The 19,827-nt window shown below is 40.3% G+C and overlaps 1 protein-coding gene across 1 annotated transcript in view; it reads left to right on the forward strand.

The window, feature by feature from the left end:
- LOC111263804 (uncharacterized) overlaps positions 1 to 19,827 on the forward strand; it is a 113,546-nt gene that overhangs the window by 73,635 nt on the left and 20,084 nt on the right. The window contains exon 2 of the mRNA XM_022839200.2: positions 18,947 to 19,126. Coding sequence (XP_022694935.1) covers positions 18,947 to 19,126 — 180 coding nt within the window. The remainder of the gene's footprint in view (positions 1 to 18,946; positions 19,127 to 19,827) is intronic.

The following is a 19,827-nucleotide window of genomic DNA, read 5'->3' on the forward strand; positions in this document are numbered from 1 at the left end:
TATAATGAAAGACGGTATGAGCGATGCATGCAGTTTCAAACAGCGTCAACTCTGGCGTGAACCATCAAATAGTTGTCAAACAACGAAATACTGAAACAATGTATTTAATAACTGAAATATAAACTTTGCGGACAAAGGATATACATTTTGAGGCACAGATACTCTAGAAACAGCCACCGCAACTTCAATTCTGGTTCCTATTCATGGCGAAGCCATAAAGCAAAATTTCAACCTGGTCCCTATCACGATATGTTGCAATTGTTGAGAACTAACATTTGGAGTTACACGTTAGACATAGCTGCCATGTCCGTTCGAATGCTATAAGACAAATTAAGTCTAAACCTTCATGAAAATAAAATGTTTTCTGTACAGTCTGTAATATTATAGTAAGCTGTACAATTACCAATGTCCTACCAGCGAAATTAGCGGAATATAATACCGAGTTTTCTGTGGCAAGTAAAGACCTAACAAAGACAAGTGTTGTTAACAGTATGATGGCTTGTAACCATCCGATCATCACATTTATATTTTTTTCGGGGGCGGAAACTATAACATTAGCTAGCTGCATAAGCGTATGTATAAAATGGAGGAAACGAATTATCGGAAGGATTATTGTATCTACGGTAGAACAATTGTGAAGTTAAATGCTGAGGAAAAGCAAACTTTTATGAAGAATACGTAGTGTAATTTTTAATAATTCTGTTTATAGAAGCTCGTTTCAACTGTGTGAATAAACCAACAAACAAGAATTGTTCAACTTAATTTCGGGAACACTGCAGCTCAGAACGGTCTGTTGGCACACTTTATACGTGCATGAAGCTTCTTCAAATCCTACAAGCTCAAATGGCCAAGCGTGCTTTTGGCGTATACGCCGATCCCATATCTGAACAAATTAATCTACCCACCTGTTCATTTGTTTCTTAGATGAAACGCGCGATGGTCGTGGTACATTCTTATCGAGTGTCGTTCTCGTGCAGTATCAGCACGTGTCGCTTACGGGCAATGTTCACCAGTCGATTAGCTGCCCCCGACGTTTTACTCTTTTCTCTCATCAATAACAACTGTATCAATATGGACAGTAGCAGCAGAAGGGCGATATACCTCGCGCAAAAGACTCCGAAGGGGCATATCGGTATTTGTATTCCTACCGGCAATCGACTGCCGTAGAGCAACCGTAGTAAGCGCATCTACAGAAAATAAATGTACCGTTGCAGCTCACGACAGACACGGTCCCATGGGCGCATACGTCTTCGCCTTCGGCGCCGTATCCTGCTTCTGTCGAGAAGATATACCTCTCAGTTTCGGAATCATGCCCATCTGCCTTTAGAAGACATCTCTTGAAGGTCCGGACATTCGTATGCCTGTCTATCTCGCCCTACCTTCTGTTTGCCGGTGAATCTGTTTGCTTTCATCTTGCCTTTGACAGGTTTTCGCAGGTAGTAACAGCCGACAAATGGCAATCATACGACAACTGTAATACAACGCGTCACCCATGACTCTGATCTTCGGCTCCATTCAGACGAAGGTCCCGATGAGGCTTCGAATCTTCGGCAGATGTAGAAATGATTGTGTAAATTATTTACTGACGTAATTGCCTGTTGGCTATTATGTGACTTAGTCCAATTTACCTACTGAGACAGATAGAAGGGAGCCGCTTAATTGTATTTCGTTTAAAGAACAAAAATCAGGGAAAACGAAACGGGAAACATGAGTTACAGAAACATACATGTATAGATAATAATTTTCCTAACTAATAACCTGAATAGTATGAAAAGGCGGAAATTACAGAGGTACAACTTCGACTCGGCATTTGGCTTCATTCGCACATTCGTATATATACATATGCGTATATATACGTATTTACGTTTACCGAATGACATACAAGAACGTGTTCTAATTCATGAATTGATGGCTATTTGCTGCAAGGAAGGAACGAAGTTATAAGAACGGCCTACTTACTCATATAGATAATTGTCGTAATTGCGTTATCGTTCAACGGAAATATTTCAGTATGAGACGTTAGGTTGAAATTGAACAGGAAATGCAATGCAGACCATCAATGCTCGGGACGCGGTGGGTCGTAAGATATTATGACAAAGATGTACAGGAATGCATACAGAGGATGTCTGACCTACTCAGTATATACACCGTAGATCTCGTGTATTTCATTCGGTGCGTAGTGTGACACTGTATTTTATCCTTCGTATCTTTAATCTCGAGTAATCAACTGAGGGTACGAATTTCAGAGCAGATTAGCCTGTCACCAGACCCATCCACAGCATGGTAGCATGATAGATTCTAAAAGTATCTGCCAGGGTATGCTAAACAAACTCGTTCAGTATAGCCGAGCTGGCAATGCACCTTGTGCATGCTTATTTGAACTTTACGTACTCGTTGCCTAAGCCCACACAATGATGATATACGCTTACTGATTACGAAATCAGCTTTTATTAGGGATCTTTACAAACTAGAAATTTTGTTCCTCTTGTCCCGCTTGCAGGCCAGTATTACAGGCCAGATGCTTTTCTATCTTACGTCGAAACGTATGCAATGACAACAACAAATCTGGGCTGTCTTTCCGACCATTATATTGATCTAAATGAAGATGATGCTTATGATCATGTTGAATGATGACGAGAGCCCATACAGTGCCGGGCGGGTTTCGGGAGCCGATGCACACAAAATAAGTTCGTTTTCCGACACGAATTTGCCGGAATCGACCTTGGCTCTTTTTCCTTTTGTTCAAATCCAGCCTCTGTAAAGCTAACGCGTCTACAGATTTCTATACGCGTCCCAACGTATTAGCGTATAGCGTTTTCGCACAACTTCACTCAACGCAAAACTCGTTCGACAAGTGACGATGATGATTTGTGCGACTGCTGGCCAAACGTTGCAAACGGCTTCTTGCTTTCCGTCGCTGGCATTTCCTATGCATCTGTGAAGCTATAAAGCGGTATGTACAGTCTTTCTGTCGAACTGCGTTTCTCATAACAACGTCCCATTGATTTCATCGACAGGGTATAATTGCTATGACACGATAAGTACTCTGATTCGCTTGCCAGCCCCCTTTGTCTCACGTACAAACGCATCCGTTTTTAGCGATCGCTTCCTCTATTGATTTCGTGTTTGTCTATAGGTGACTGTGACGGCGATTGCCTCTGGAAAAACCGCCGTTCGCACCCGAAGCCCATTGCCTATAATGTCATATGAGGCATCTTTTCCCCTTATTCATTACTGATTCCCCCAACAAATCTTCTACCGCAGTCGTTTGTTGTCTCGGTGAAAATTATATTTTCTTTTTTATGAAGCAGTCGACGAAGATGATAGTGAAGAGATAAGTGCTGCAGCCGCTTCAGAAGCAGCATCGAAGCCGTTACAATCAATGCAGTTTAGATCAGATAGGGTTGAGTGCAGGAACTTCCCTGTCGATACAAACGCGAAAACAAGTCGAGTCAAAGACCTCCTCATTCCGTTTGTTGGGCTACCGTTCGTTGTGCTATTTAGAGATTCATTGCGGCGGTGTTAGACGACCGGGACTCTTGTCAGACAGGGAAATACTCCAACGACGCGGCAGCTGTCGCACCAACGAGCATTTACCCCCTTTCTCCAACCACTCCACTCCTAAGAAACGTTTGTCAGAGCGAACGCCTTTAGCAGCACGTGATTGCCGGCTTGTCTTACCTTCACTTCAGTTAGAGCTGTATGGTCCTTAATCAAACGCTGTATCTTGGTCCCTGTTCGTAGTAGAAATTCTAGATCTTCTTCAAGTCAATTTCGTCGTTGACAAAAATAAAGCCCACTCAGTTTGTCTGTCCCTCTTTCATGAAGGTACAGCAGCTCGTTGATTCGGTGGCGTCTGTTGTACGGATGTTTATATATAGAATAAATTAAAGGAGAATCAGGTTACAATTGGTAAGGTAGACAGTGGACACGACACGGGTCTTCATTTCATCTGAGTTGGCCCCATCACGGCCGCTGTCGAACACAAAGATCGAGGAAACACCCAGGGTGGCTGTCGGTGTGCGACAGCACCGATATAGAGAGCACTAATCATTCCAACATGTGATAGAAGTATTCATAGTCACAGAAGCACAATCATCATTAAATAAACAGGAGCAGTGAAATATTTGTGCCGATTTTCCTCGTCGACTTGGTTTTTGGTCAGACGCAACCAGAAAGATCTCGGCTCAATCGACCCTCGATGTCCTGTGCTGTTTGATGCCACGTTAATATGTACTGTACTCGAATTCATGATATTTAACAGCTTTCGACCAATAGGTGCTCCGATGCTATGTCAATATCGGTGCTCCCAATAAAGAAAAGCTAAGGTCAGAATGATAGAATTATAAAATAACAAGACCTGTGCTCTTTTCGGATCATTTACTGACGCGACGGCTTCCGGGATGTGCCGATAATCGAATGGCAAGGTACGATACACGATGGAACATATTAGAAGATATAGAAATAGCTCTTTGTTGCTTAAGGGCAGGATTAGTGGGTTGGAGCTTGACATCGGAAAGCAACGAACGCTTTATAGTAGCAGAATAGGTATTCTCCTTTAGCAATGCTATCGTCTATTACAATTTATAAGCAAGTAACCATGGATCTTCGCGAGGTCTGCATAGCAGCCCTTACTGTGATATCAATTCCAATACCGAGGTAACAGGTCACTCAGGAATAATTGTCGCTGGATTGAATGAGGCTCCAAATACGGCGAAAGTCATTTTCTATGTATATATATCGACCTGCCCACTGCAATTTATTACCGCTAGCATCAGCTTAGCGGGTAGCCCGGCGGCGGGCAGTCACCAGATCTGAGGCAATCGTGTATCTATACCAGTTACTTCGCTGTACGAAATCTCTCGTATAATCGCTTCCTGTAATCTATCCGTCATTGGATCGTGCTCGACGTCCGGGCCCTAGCATTTGTGATTGCCTACGTTTTCGACTTCCCTCGGCCGAGCTGCCAGCAGCAAATGTATGTAATTCGATGTCGTCGGTACGCTAATACATAACCTAATACCTAGTCTATGTCTATGTAATACTGATTTAGGGCTATCTGCCCCAATGCGTAATGTCAACCAGTCCAAGCACTGCGTTTGAGTACGACTATTACTATTATCGTAAGCGATAAAAAGTGGCTGCCTGGGCTCGTGCCGACCAACTAGGGACAACGAGTGATCGTATGCGGTCTAGTTTTTGGCCGTTTGCAAAACGGTGGGCGTATCAGGCATGCATCGAAAAAGAATGAATACAATATACATATAATGAACCGGATAATGCAGTTCGATGCTAGCGAATAAACAACTCAATCAAATACCTAGTGCAGTTGTTGCTATGGGCCTTCGTGCAGCCCCAAACAGCCCTCGCTGCCGGGGGTGCGTACAATTAAACGTGTATTGCTTAAGGAAACGAATCGTGAGAGAACGATCTAGATCGAGTGACTAAAAGGGGAAATTTTATTTTTGCCTGTTCATTGCTATTCCGGTGAGCGTTCCGAGGAGTCGTTATCGCTTTGAGCAGGACAGAACGTATAAGCCGTCTCTCGTGATTGGATCTATGACGATAATGCCGTAAAACTTCTTCTGATTGTGGCTTATAGGTTTACATACATACGTATAGCACGTTTTTTTCATGAAAATTCGCTTAAGGCAGATTCGTCATGGGAAAAATGTCTTGGGAAAAATGAGTATGCAAGCACTGGCGGCAATAAGAAATAGCATTTGCTACTTACTATACCATTGACCGTAAGAGTTCGACGACATATATAGAACTTACAAGTCAAAATAAAGTCCCCATATAATATCAAATTAGATAGACTTCTGTCGGAAATGAACTGTCTAAGCCATTCAACTGGACAAGCGCACGATCAGAATCGATATTTCCTATCTATTAGTCGTACACATGTAAAACATTGTATCTGGCTGGAAGAGCGCGTTACCAACGACAGAGTACCACTTTACGTAGCTAACATTACCTCGACGTTTCTGTCGGCCAGTTTGACTCTGCTTTTCTTACAGAGCAATTTATTCAGTAAGCCACAACCGCATAAGCGGTGACGATGTCATCAATTTTCTCTACCACCAGGACACGGCAACTGAGTTTTGCAATGGATGAAAGTGCCAAACAAATGATCGAAGGTAACGGCAGCAGACGATCAGGTGGCCATACAGCCACCTTGGTAAATGTTTTTAGAAAACACCTTCGATTAATTGAGGGGCAAACGATTGCTCATCGAAAAGCAGTAGTGCGTATGATCGTTACATGCCGATAGTGAACTTTAGTTTACGGCTGAGAAAATCAGCCGGCTAGTTGGTTGACGAAGACGATTTAAAGCTGTTGTACATTAATTCCTACGTAAGGGCTTACCACTTAACGCATTAGATGTCGCTCGAAGCACCTGCGGTCGGTAGGCGTAGCGACGTCCACGGCTTGACAAAACACTAACAGATTATTTTTAGTACACTGTATATCGGTGATAGCGTCCGTATACTAATGATTTTGGTGCTACTCTATGTTCTATTATGATGATGCTTTACAGAGTAAATCTACATAAAATGCGATCAATGTTGGGCTCGTTTGTGCTGAACAGGAATATAGAAAATCAACTGGAAACCGATATCGATAGTTTATAATAGCGGAAATTACGGAGACTAGCGATAGAATACCCGTTGATGTTGCGGGAAGATTCGTCTGGCAATCATGGGGCATGAGATAGATGAAATTCAACAACGGCTATCGTCGAACGTTTTTCTATAGACGGAGTTACGATCAACAGAATCGTAGCATCAAAAGAGAACAGGCATCGATCTCCGAAGGATTTGTTTATCGTAGTAGGTGGAGTTATGATAGAATTTGTTTTGTTCCACAAACAATTTAGTCAATGATGGCCGCTTCTTGCCCAGCTACTTATCTAAATGAATAATATATATTGTAGATACATTTACTTGATAAATAATAAAATCTTATTTTTCCATTCTGTTATGCTTCAAGCTTCTTTAGCATAGATGTATTTAACAAACTCCCGACACATCCTCCAGTCCGTTACCTAACGACACGGATGAATAAACAGCTTTTTTCCTAAATCTCTATTGAAATTTTCTAAGAATATTGGCACCACTCTATGTGTTCGTGTTCTGAGATCTGAAACTTTTTGGTACGACCCTATTTCCACTTGCTAAGGGCCAAATCGATCTGAATCAAGGCGGATTAGAGCCAGATTCTATCAGTTCAATACGTTTCCTAACCACGAAAAAGCTTCACCTACAAATTACTCGTTTTCATCTATTAACATTTGTTTTCTCTATCGGTAGCGGTGGTATGGTAATGGGTCCCGTTGACGTTAATAGTTTGTCATATAATTGAAATTTGGTAACTTCGTCTCTTGTTTAGGTATATAAGCAAAGTGCCTATTTTATCAATCAACACAAGGCTAAAGCCAGCAGGCGTCAAACCAGCGGGTGAAACTGAGGAAGACTGATCGACAGCTTTTACGATTAACAAAAACCAATTAAATTACGGAAATACGGAAAATGTTTTTTGTACAATTAAATAGCATTAATTTCTATAATTTATGTAGTGTTACTCGATAAAGTGCTACCAATTTGTCCTTAAATGAGGAAGTCTTTACATAAAATAATAAACATGACTTAACTTTATTGTATTTATGAAAAAAAATCGTATTTACTACTCTTGTAGGTACTGTAGTTAATAGCGCACAATGAGTAATAAACCCTGACCTGACTGATGATCATTCTGTCAGTTGGTTTGGTCCTTCACCCACATATGGGTCAACTATTTCGACCTAATGATACTGTGGGCCAGAAGTCCAGAGAGCAATTAGATTAGGCGATTTTTTTTTCATTTTTCTCGGTTATGTAGTATAGGACGTATTGGCCCTGAGAAACGATAGATCGAATAATGAGGGTTTATGATACGCTAGCTAGAGAACTGAAAGGACGCGTAAACGCACAAACGACAAGCGATATTGATACTAAACTCGAGATGGAAATGATTCTGATAAATGGAAAGAATAATAATAACAAGATAAATAATAATAATAATAATAAGAAAAAGCGATAAATATTAACCCACTGCTGATAGACTGCTCTTGTAGTTATTACGGTACTATCGAACGAAAACAACCTGGCAGCCGTTCTCTATTAATTAATGATATCCCTATCGGATCAAATCGATCACTAGTTTATTAGGTACAACCATTATTTTTTTCTTGCTTTAATGTATTGCCCGAACACCGTTAGACTTTTACACTTACCCACGGCATAACGTTGCATAAAGCAGGTATTCTTAATTAAAGGGCAGATTGCTGTTATTAATAGGAAAAATGCAAAATATAATCCGAAATGAAGTCTCTCATTCCGCCATTTTCCCAGAGGTTAAGGAACTCGACGAAACAAATTAGCAGGCCTGTGCTAATTATTTCTTGGCCATTAAGGACAACGATGTTTGTTACATTCGTTGCGGGTTCCCACTGTCTCTCGACAAAGTAGTAATTTAAATTACCTAGTCCGTAATTTACTACCATGTGAGCTTTATCAAGGGGCATTACTGAGAACTCGGTTTTACTCGGAATTACTGAGATATATTCACTTTAAATATAGTGAGGATAATTATTGTCTCGTAATCGCTCAGCGCTGGAAGTAGAGACATCGTCCTCTGAGTTTCTACGACAGAATTAGCAACGCTCCTATGCACACTCGTTTATAGTACGATCCCATACAGAAAAGCATTATGCGTGTTACAATAGCAAAAAATCGCACTGGCGTACCCGCAGCGCTAAGGGTCACCACATCGTAAAGCGACAGCTTTCAATCCCTGACAAATACATGCTACGAGGAAACGCTTACCGTTGCTGTTGCAAGGGCAGTAAGGCGTTATAGCAGTAGTGCTCACAACAGCTTCCGGCCGTGAGTGAACGAAGTGCGCGGTTTCATACACGAGGCCTAGCTTTTCTTTGTTCCGCACCACCTAGCGGCCTGTCGGTTTGCTGTCCTCATCTGCCTGTGAAATTTAGGAGTCTCTCCAAGCTCGTCTATTCGATATAGCGTTGTGCTATGTGTTGTTCTCTGCACCTGTCTCTCGCGATCGCTTGCTTTCTAATTTTTACACTTTGTTGGCCGTGTATTTATCTTGTTCCTCAAAATAAAGTGCTTGCATTTAGCAGAGGAACATATGCGCGTTGACTGTGGAACACCAATAGGCAGGAATACTACGAGACGCCTCTATGCGTTTTATCCCTGACTAGTTTTGGAGTTGGCTTGTCGTCCATGCTTAGGTACGTGCAGGTCATATACCGCGTTTGGCTTCTACCTAAAATAGCGCCAGTTGGGATAGGTCAGTAAGTCTGGGTAAATAGCGTGGTGACTAGCAAACTATCACCCATCGGCGATTGACGCGCTAATTTCACTGCAAGATATGTGGCAGAAGGGTACCAATTATGAACTATATGCTCTAAAGAGTATAATACTTCATATTGTGTTTGAAGTATGTTGCTTTGCTGGTCATATATTTGATTGACTGAGTATGTACTCACAAGCAACCGTGAAAATCAGTTAACTCTTCATCTTTAGTATGGCAGCTTTTTCGGCGAGCTGCTGCTGCTGCTACGTGACTTAGTGTCACGCTTACTCAACTCCACAACCCAGAAGACCGATGAACAAATGAAAGCCTCTAGCGAAGTGGACCTGAAAGTCCGTTACACAAACTGCTGCTTGGAATCCGATTGGGAAAAGCGTGAAAAGACAGAACGCTCGAAGGCGCGGAAATTTCGAATTGGCCTGGTGAGGGTAGTGGCACACGATGACGTCGACGTTGATCCTTTGCTGCAGTGGCTATGTTAAAAACGAAAGTTACATCTCTTGACCTAGTGTAAGAATCCTTTAATGTTTTCGAGCCAGTAAACATAGAAATATATAAAATTACACGGCTCAAGCTGCAGGGAAAAATGGTGCAATTCCATCGGATCAGTTCTAGCAAAAGCTGTGCTTTAGCAGGAACAAGGCGTAGGCCCAGTGAAAGTGTGGACAGCATGTGGCTGGCAGACAATGGTTACTGTCAATGTGGCTAGCTACTAGCCAGCCTATAAGAAGCCTGCTCATCTCTCCTTGTTGGCTTCTTGAAGCAAGGCTTGTCTAGGGTCATCATCGTTGAATGGTTGGAAGTTTAACGGCAAAACCTAGTCAAACGCCTAGAATCCAAGTGGTTGAGCTGTTTAGGTTGGTCAGGCTCATTAGGACGACAGCTGGGATAGCATCAGAGCTGACGAGTTATGTTGCCGAACGATCTCTTAGTTTTCTATTTCAGTACGGCTTTGGCCATAGCTCCCGAAGTCCTTCTCCCATCGTTTCTCGCAGTTTGCTGGTATCTGATCGCACCGAAACATATGGCACCTTTTCTTCCTTCCCGAAGTGAAGCCTAGCAACAAGTGACGGATAGAGATGCAAAACAAAATTCTAGAAGTAAAGTACGGCCGGGCCCTTGTGTGCAGAAAGTATTTTGTCCTGCTGCTTCTACGTAGTAGACGCTAACGCTAAGCTGAACATTGGTGTGGCATTTTTGAGTAACAAATATATAGAAAGCATACTAGATGATTAGGCTAATAGGAAATAAGTTGCAGTTTATCCTATCAGGGAGACGCCCATTAAATTTATGTATAAAAAAACGACTAGGGTTCGAAAAACGATAGCCTTAATATTCGTAAACTGCTCACTCGTAATTAGTTCTATTTCGGCAAACTATCAAACATACGAAGCTATTAATCGAAGCAAACGTTTTTTCAAGAGGACGTTCGCTCAATACATTATCTTTTTCGCTTCATGTTACGTTATGCCTACGAGAATATTGGTCGCTGTTCGCATCAACACATGCCATATCAAAAGTCAACCAATGCAGGCTACAAGCATTACGCGCAGGACAAATCAAGGCCCGACCCGAACTGCAATATATTTTCTCCCAACTGCTGTATGCCTGGAAAAAAGGTAGATCAATTCAAATCAGCTTGAACTTGTTTCTGCTCCTTCCCAGTGCCTCTAAAACGGCCCTTCAAAATTTCATCAATTCGTCGAACCTTCGCGTGCAAACGAGCGGAACGTCAAACGAACTAATCATCGTTAATGTAAATTACCTCGCAATCACTTGATAGTATTGCTGTTATGTACTAGTCCATATCAAGATGCTTCCTCCATATGTTTTCCTCTGAGGAATACTCACAATAATCATTGATGATCAGATATGATAGCTGCTCGTGCTATAAGCATTTAGCTTACTCTTATTTTTCGGATGGTTGCCGTTTTTCCAAGACTTTTCTTAGGCTGTAGTTCCTGTTATGTGGTTCTCAAAGATCTCTTTGACAGTCTTTTGCGGCCTTTACTTTGTATTCCCCTCAGCGCTACCGTCTCGATTCCGTATGTATCGGTTGGTTAATGTTCATTGGATAATCATCATCTTCGGCTAGCCAGAGCTAAGAATAATAGTCTTCACTATAGTACATACCCTTTTTCCAGTCACTGAGTTACGAATGGCGCTTGCATACGCGTATAAGTAAACGTTTAACGAGACAAAAAATGTTTCAATTTTGCCTTTTCTATCTTTATTCCTTCTAGTTCAGCAACTAAATGGGTTACGAAGTCAAACTCATCTATAACCGGTGTTAGGCTTAGCAGAATTATCGATAGCTAACACTGACGTTTGTTATTCTCGTCATTGATAATGCGTATGACTATAGTTGAATGAGCTTTTATTAGGATTTTTCAAAATACAAAGCAATCAAGATAAGGAATCGGGCTTTTCGCATGCTTGATGTTCTCTAAATCACTTAGTTTATTTTTTTCTAAAAGATATACGGAGCAATAAGAATGCTTAAATATTAAAACGAAGTCGATATTTACCTAGCAAATTACCTCTGAAGATGCCAAAGCTATTCTTTTAATGTACGAAGCTGTATATGAGATTATTGTTGAAACCCTTCGTAAATTATGGTTGAGTTGCCTGCAAGACTTTGGGCTAGACGATTCACTTTTGTTATTTCGAGTAACATATAAGTAGGCTGGAATATATACGTCGTGTTGGCATACAAGGAATATTTTCGTGGGCAATACTAGTTTATGCCCCCTCTATGTATACATCAAGTGACTGCGGGCTTCGGACCAGATGCGCCCAGGGGTTCGTTTACAATGGCGGAGACGAACTTGTATCGACCCGTTGGAACATGAAGGGATCTCGTCGGTCCGGCGTCTTTCTGCGGTCCTAACGACATCTTTATACGCGATGCAAAACAAAAACAGCAAGAGGAATAAACCAACGAGAACAAAGTAAACAGGGAACATCAATGAGAACCAAACATTATGTTTAGGCAGGCTATGCGAGCTCGTAGGTTCGTTTCATCATTGCTTTGACTGATGGTTAAAATTTTCTCGTTTGTACTGAATGCCAAACTGTCATTCAGCACAGCCATCATTTTCTTTGTTGAACGACAACGAATAGCGTTGTATTAAAAAAGAGAACATAGGCCTGCGTTGAGTAATGAAAGAGAGCGGCTAGCATGTATAACGGTGACATGTATTCTTACTTAAATCCGATCTGCACTTCATTACAGAGTAGGGGTAGAGAATACCATATTCTACCATAACAAACGTCCATATAGACGAATGATACGGAGCGCTAAAGAGCAACAGTAACCCCGTCTCGCAATAATAAGTTCCCATGAACCACACCTACAATAGTATAACACATTGTCTATTGAGCATTTTGCTTACGTACGTATACCTATGTCGTGCTCGGATCTGTCTGTTTTACAGCGCAGCGGTACACGCATATTTGATTCTCTGCCTGAGCTGGCACGCTCGACGCTGGCCTTGCTTGCGATAGTATGGGGCATCCTAGCCGACAACGGTTGCGTCTAGGAGTGTATTTACCACTAGCGTCTCCTAAGGTCATTGATCACTTGGATGCCAATCAAACATTTAGATTGCTCAGGCTGTGCAATATAGGGCCAATTGTTGGAGTTGCGAGCGGCGGGGGCGGCGGCAGCAGCAGCAACAGCAACAACAGCAGCAACAACAACAACACAGGTCGCCCTTAGACGTTTTCCTCCAACTCCCAGTGGAAGCTGGCGTGACGTCACGAGTCGTCACGTCGCGGATTGGTAGTATATTAAGGCTTTTCGGGTCTCGGTGGATGTTTGGTCGTACTAGGGGGGTTGGTTATTACTCGTGCAGGGTATCGTCAACAATGTTAAGAAACTTCCCTAGATGAAAGCGAATCAACTGTTGAAGTCCGTTCAGAATTATGATAAACAATGTTAAAAAAAACTAGCAATTCCATACGGTCGAAATAAGTAAAAACTCTGAAATAATACCTGTCGGATTGACTTGAAACTTTGCATTTTCCTGAATAGTAATTGAAGTGGCTATCTGTAACTGTAGGTAAGGTCGCGTTCTACATAATAGGTTGTCCGCACCTATGTGGTAGGTCTTACACTACAGCAGACAAGATTTGGAAACCACATGCAATAGGTCTTTGACTATCTACTATTTAAAGCTGATAGTCTTCAGGAAATGATAAAGGCAAGAATATCTTCAGTGGCCTATCGGCCTCCCTGTTGGCTCCTGTATGAGATTCAAATGTGGAAAAGACACTAGATATGGACAAAACAAACAATGGGTTTCTAATTGCCGAAGTCGAGAACTGATGGAGGGTCGATTTTCGCAGCTGTTACTAGAAAAATGCCCGCAGAAAACCAACTGTCGTAAAGACGCTTCCGTAATCACAGGACCTGGTTCCTGGAGACGCACTGATTTCTTCCGTTGTCCTAAGCTTTGCAATTCGCACTGTGACACATTATTGATTTGTTAAATATCTCTTCCGCGTAATGTTTTTATTAACAGTTTCAGTAGTGGTATCGCTTTCGAGAAACATCTGCGATGACTTTTAGCGCTAAACGCTATCTCTGCCTCTAAACTCATAACTTTCTGACGACACCTAGCTGGCTTATAATCTTGCATAGTTAAGCCGTTAATGTAAACATCTAGCGCACATTATAAGAGTAATAGTTTTTGAAAGTAATTTAAGCTTTTCTACTTATTAAATAGCTCCAGACAGTCTAACGAGAAATAGGATAACTAAGTTTGTCAAATTTCATAAGTTGAGGACTCGATTGTGTATAATATTTTAGGTATTGGCGGTGATTTTATAAACTTATTTTAAATCCCCTAAATAACATCAGTAAGTTTCTATGTAAACTATATGATTGACGAACTGCACATATAATATTTTTTAAGCAGATCCTTTTTTTTTTTAATCAACTGTTAGTAGTAACCGAGTATTTTTAAAACTTGTATGTGCCCTAGAATTAAGCTGTCTTTGGTAGAGTTACAGTATCACCGCACTGATAAATGTGCCGTAAAAGCTCTTAGGTATGTAAAGCTTTTCTAGAAAGCGGTCAAGACTCATTTAGTAGTAGCAGCTGTTCTAATAATTTCGTGATTCCCCCCCTTCCGTAGTATAGTCCTAGCATGTTCTAAAACATTCATAATAAATTGAATTCATGTTAAAGTAAAATAAAATGAAGCACAAAATTCTAAGATTGCAAAAGTCGTTGAGCAAGGAGCAAGTTTCAGGCCGAAAACTTGTTTCTTAAGTGTTCGAAACAGATTGAGATGAGAACACACAGACGCCCACTTAAATATATTACTTGCGCAATGTTCTTTATGTGCCACAAATGCAGTTGATTGCGAACATATATATTTATATACATAAAGCATGTCATCTTATGGTCGACGTGGATTCTGCGTGTTGGTTTGGTATAGCCCGCTGAATTGTATATTTATCAAATGAACAGATGCTTGTCCTACATACAACTAATGTCTATATACTTCTCGAAGTAACGTACAGGACCAATGCGCCTATATAAAAATGTCGTCTATTGTAAAAAAATTTATTGCATCCCAACTGTCAAGACTTCGAAAGCAGTTGTTAGCTCTGACCTCGTATATCATTTCAGTATATAGCATCGTACTTACTATGTGATTGATATAACATTGATTTGTTCATGACCACGAAATATAAGTTATTTGATAACAATACTATTTAAAGAACGAGGGAAAAACTTACGATCCCATGATTGATTGAAAGGTATATGTGGGAATATTCTGGCGAACTAACTATGACGGATCTGCACTGTTACTCTCAATCAGGCTGTCTATCTTGATCCCTTTAACATAATTTATTATCGTAGATACTAGGATGTACGTAAATATCGTCAACTTTACAAAGAATATCAGGGGCCCCTGCCAAACATCATGAACATGTATCATAACTTTCTTTCAAAGTTATAATGTGGATTCATGATTCAACATTTTGTGAAGGGTTTAAGTTTGCCTCAGAGGTGAATGTGGGTCACCTTTGAATATTCCACCACTGATCCTACGCATTATCACCGTGTTAATAACCCCATTTCCTTATATAGTTTCACGAAATTATCTTAATTTTCAATTACCTAAACGTGCTTTAACTGACAAATGATATGTGGTTTGGTGAATTGAACTATTTTTATTAAAGTGTGAGCGAAAATCGTTGAATGGAAGTCGTTAGCCCCGCCGCTATCACCAGCAAAAGTAACTTTTTGTTTCTATAGCGAAACAAAAAAATTAGTGCCGAATAAACTACTATAAACAAATCAAAGTTATAATACAATTATGTAAGAAATAGATACTTAAAAAAGATCCCCAATTGATGAAAAGTATGTAAAGCACTTTGCCTTCGCAGTGGCTTTCACCGTTGCCAGTTCATGTTGACGAACTTCGGCCGAAAAAACAAGGTGGATGTATTTTTCGGGGGTCCGATATCTACACTAAATGGTACCGTTCTCAGTAAAACGTACGTACACAGGATTACCGTCGAAGCCAGCAACAGCGGTGTCTTCTGTTATTCATGTTACCTATATTGTAGTTTTCGTCTAATGTATTATTAACCATAAGCTAGCATGAGGCGCTTGAACCAGCCCAATACTCTACAGAAATAGTAGGACACACCATACATATTCCACACCATAACGAGTCAACGGAACGATGACGTGATGAAGGGTGTCGCGCTTATCTCAGTCTGGTCGATTTGCCTACAAAAATTGAGCGTACTCCAAGGTTGAAGAAACGAAAGTTTAGCGAAAGAATTACCATATATGCTTCGAAACTGGTTGTAAGTTCATTTAAAAATTGGAAGGTCGTTTGGCTATTTCTCTCTCTATACTTACTACTTAAAAGACCAATATAATGTTTGTTTAATACATTTTTCAAGGAGGATGGGTCAATCTACGGGAAAACAATGTAAATCCCTGAACCTCCCCCACCCCCGTGTCGGGCTGCACGGATGGCTTTCTGGACTTGAAAATGACGCTAATAAAAACAATGGAATATATTTACATAAATTTTTATTTATAGCGAACTTAGAATTAAGCTTTTTTTTTTTTTATCTAAATAAAACACCAATTGGTTTTCATCATAACGTCTTACCTAGTTTCTGTGTTACTTAGCCAATGGTGATAAAAACGGTCAATTTAAATAACAATCTATTTCATTAATAACGCAAGGGATTTTAAAGTTACTGACGCTATAGAATGATATACTTCCGTATATATAAATCCGTAGTTTAGTTTTTTTCTATCGATATTCGGCTACTACATACGTGTATATATATATATATATATATATATATATATTTATACACGTTTCCAGATGCACGATATCTTATATATCATGTATCTGAAAACGTGACAAGATACATTTATTTCCCAACGAAATAAAGAAAGTACCCCTTTGGTGAAATAAAGATAGCACGTTTTACTACTGGCATGATTTTCTACACGGCCTTCTCCTGCAATAGTATCATACATTAGGGGGGGCAAATATACACAACGCTAGGTATATTATTGTTATTTATTATTGACGATTATTAATGATGTCCAATAGCTACGTGCTAATTACCATTTGGCTTTATAACAATTTGATTAAATAAATCAAGGAAAAAAATCGCCAAAGTTCTTTCAAAGTGCGTTGAATAGCAGCATGGTCATTCATCTATCGATGGCATGGGGATCGGTCAAACGTAGGCAGCCACGGCACACGAACAGAAAAGATTCGGGAAGCCACCCAAATAGGCAGTGGCAAAACCGTGAGAAAGAAAAGATCAGCTGATTGCTATATTTTTTAATGAAACCTTCATGGCTGGCTTAAGTCTATCGATATAAATTTTGAGAGGGTTTCCTGACAGGATGATAATTTTATATCTTGTTTCGCTTACGCGTTTCTCTGTTAACTAGGCAAATGACAAACGCGACCTTCCGATTTTCCCTTATTATTCGCAGAAGCTTACATGGGTTTTTCTAAAAAAATTTCTAACATTACTAACAACATATATTTTTGTATCTGCGACCTTGCATTTTGAATTTAATATGACAATATACCAGAATGTTGCACAAGTGTACTGTATATTAGTGAGCTCTGAGACGAGTGGACGTATTCTTTGTTTTTAACGAGATGTTCAGTATTTGCTGTTAGGCCAACCGACGTTGTAGGCTCATTGGAGATCTCATGGGTTACTAAGCCTATTGTATGTGTACCCTACTCCGTAGGCCATGTTCATCTAAGAGGCGTAATGACAAAATGTCCGACAGTTGAGCGATAGGTGGGATGCGATTCGTCGATTCAATTATAGCGTCTAGGTTCCGCGGTCGTGGATAATTGCCGTTCTAAGGCTGGTGGAAGTCTTTTCAAAAAGTATTACTAAAAAAAAATTACTTGTATCCGAAGTAAAACCATTACATTGGATCTTATCTGTTGATACCTAAAAAATATTTGTATGCGATTTTACTAAATAGTGTTAGGAGTGCCCAGTCGAAAGGGGGTAAGATGCATCATCTTGCGTACGATGATCATTATCTAACTACTATATATATATATATATATATATATATATATATATATATATATACATATAATAGACTCCGCAGTGATCGTTTTCAGTAGGCAACGGATGTTTAAGCTACAGTTATCAAGACATTACTGTCGAGAACGCGTTTTGGATAATATCACCTTCTGATGACATCTTCAGATGGCAGAACCACCCATTGCCGCTACATGTATTTATATGTAGTTACATGATAGTTAAGACATACATTTGGTCCAGATACTCATTATTCTGTTTGTTGTACTATACATAACACGGGCTATACAGGGTAGATAAAAACTAGATTTAGTGGAAAAATATGTGAGTCTCCTGTTCCAAAGACAAGTCTACGTTCTTATTAAAGTCACCTTATTAAAGTAAACTATATTTTTCAAAATATAAATACAAGTTTTGTGTTCCATGACTTTCATTAGTTTGAAGTTATTTACACCGCACCTTATATAGGGAAAGTATAGAAAAAAAAACTAGATTGGATACTACTGTTAAACGTAACTAGTCGAGCCGCATAGAGAGCTTGGTGCAATATAAAACCCCGTACGAACCCAAAGATTTTTAATACTGACAACGATTCTATTGCTTAGCAGTTCATCAAATATTCCCACCAATAATTAGGATAGCGCGCGCCAAATTCAATTACTTTTCTATATATTTTATGCGTAATTATCGGTATCTGAATAAATGACAACAAAATCCTGTACTCATGTCTTTCTGCCGCATACATATCGTAGCGCTAAAACGGTATCGACATGAGTGTATATAATCACCCGCTTATTTCTTCCACACACACATATATATACCTTCCTTCAAACATGGGTAAGTTAGTCTGTATTGTTTACTCATTCCATAAGAGGTATCCCTGATGAGTGCTATTGACTATGTATGTCTTTATTGCATAGACTATTTCTAATGTGGTCTTCACCTAACGCACCTTTTGCTTGTATTCTTGCTTTGCGTTTCTTAATTCAAGTTTACCCTGGTGCGCTGTCCTTGGCCACATCAACGTTCATCAGTCCAGTCGTCGTGGCTATCTGCCGTCGACGATCGCCACGGGTTGTCGCGGTCTTAGGTGGACTCCTCTCAGCATTGGGCTGCCTTTTTACCTCATTCGCGACGCAGTTTCATCAAATCTTCGTCTCGTGGTGCTTTGGTAAGCGGTCAATGACTAACAGAGGCTGTTTTTTTGGTTATGTTACATTAACCGATGCACCATCCGCCTCTGATGTCAACGCTTCCAGGGGCCATGGATTGGTAATCGATCGGCTGGTGTTTTTCTGCGCTAGTGATCATATTTACTGCCAGCTTACGATTAGGTAGGTCATAAGTTGAATTCTACCTGAGTCATATGGTGGATGCAGACCGAATCGTTCCTACAACGAATCCCCGCAAAAACTCTAATATTCCCAGCCGGTTGACTATATTTATTACGATAGTTGATATCCCTATTAGAAGTGGGGTGATGCATTTAACGTTTCAAGAAGTGCTTAGTTCTCGACATCACCACGTCTAAGGATTGCTCAACAAAATGGCGTTGCCCTCCGATGACAAAAACACTAACTTACAGGTAAATAAGCCGAAAATGAAAGTTGTGCGTAATGTCGAAGGCTGTCGATCTATATCAGAATCGTAAGGATCAACTTTGATTGGACTATTAATTCGCACTCTGGCCATAAGGCACCAATGCTGGTAGTTGATCTTTTACTAGGAACATTTTTTTCTATTCGCGGGACGTTTCGCAGAACTCTAGATAGCAAACCTGAAACAGAAGCAGAAGAATGAATTTTCGATGAAAACATGCAACAAACGTGAAAACTGAGACACGTGTCGGTAGCAATGTATGCCTCCTTCTAT

This window comes from Varroa jacobsoni, unplaced genomic scaffold, assembly GCF_002532875.2.
Source record: "Varroa jacobsoni isolate VJ856 unplaced genomic scaffold, vjacob_1.0 scaffold_791, whole genome shotgun sequence".
NCBI classification, from domain to species: domain Eukaryota; kingdom Metazoa; phylum Arthropoda; class Arachnida; order Mesostigmata; family Varroidae; genus Varroa; species Varroa jacobsoni.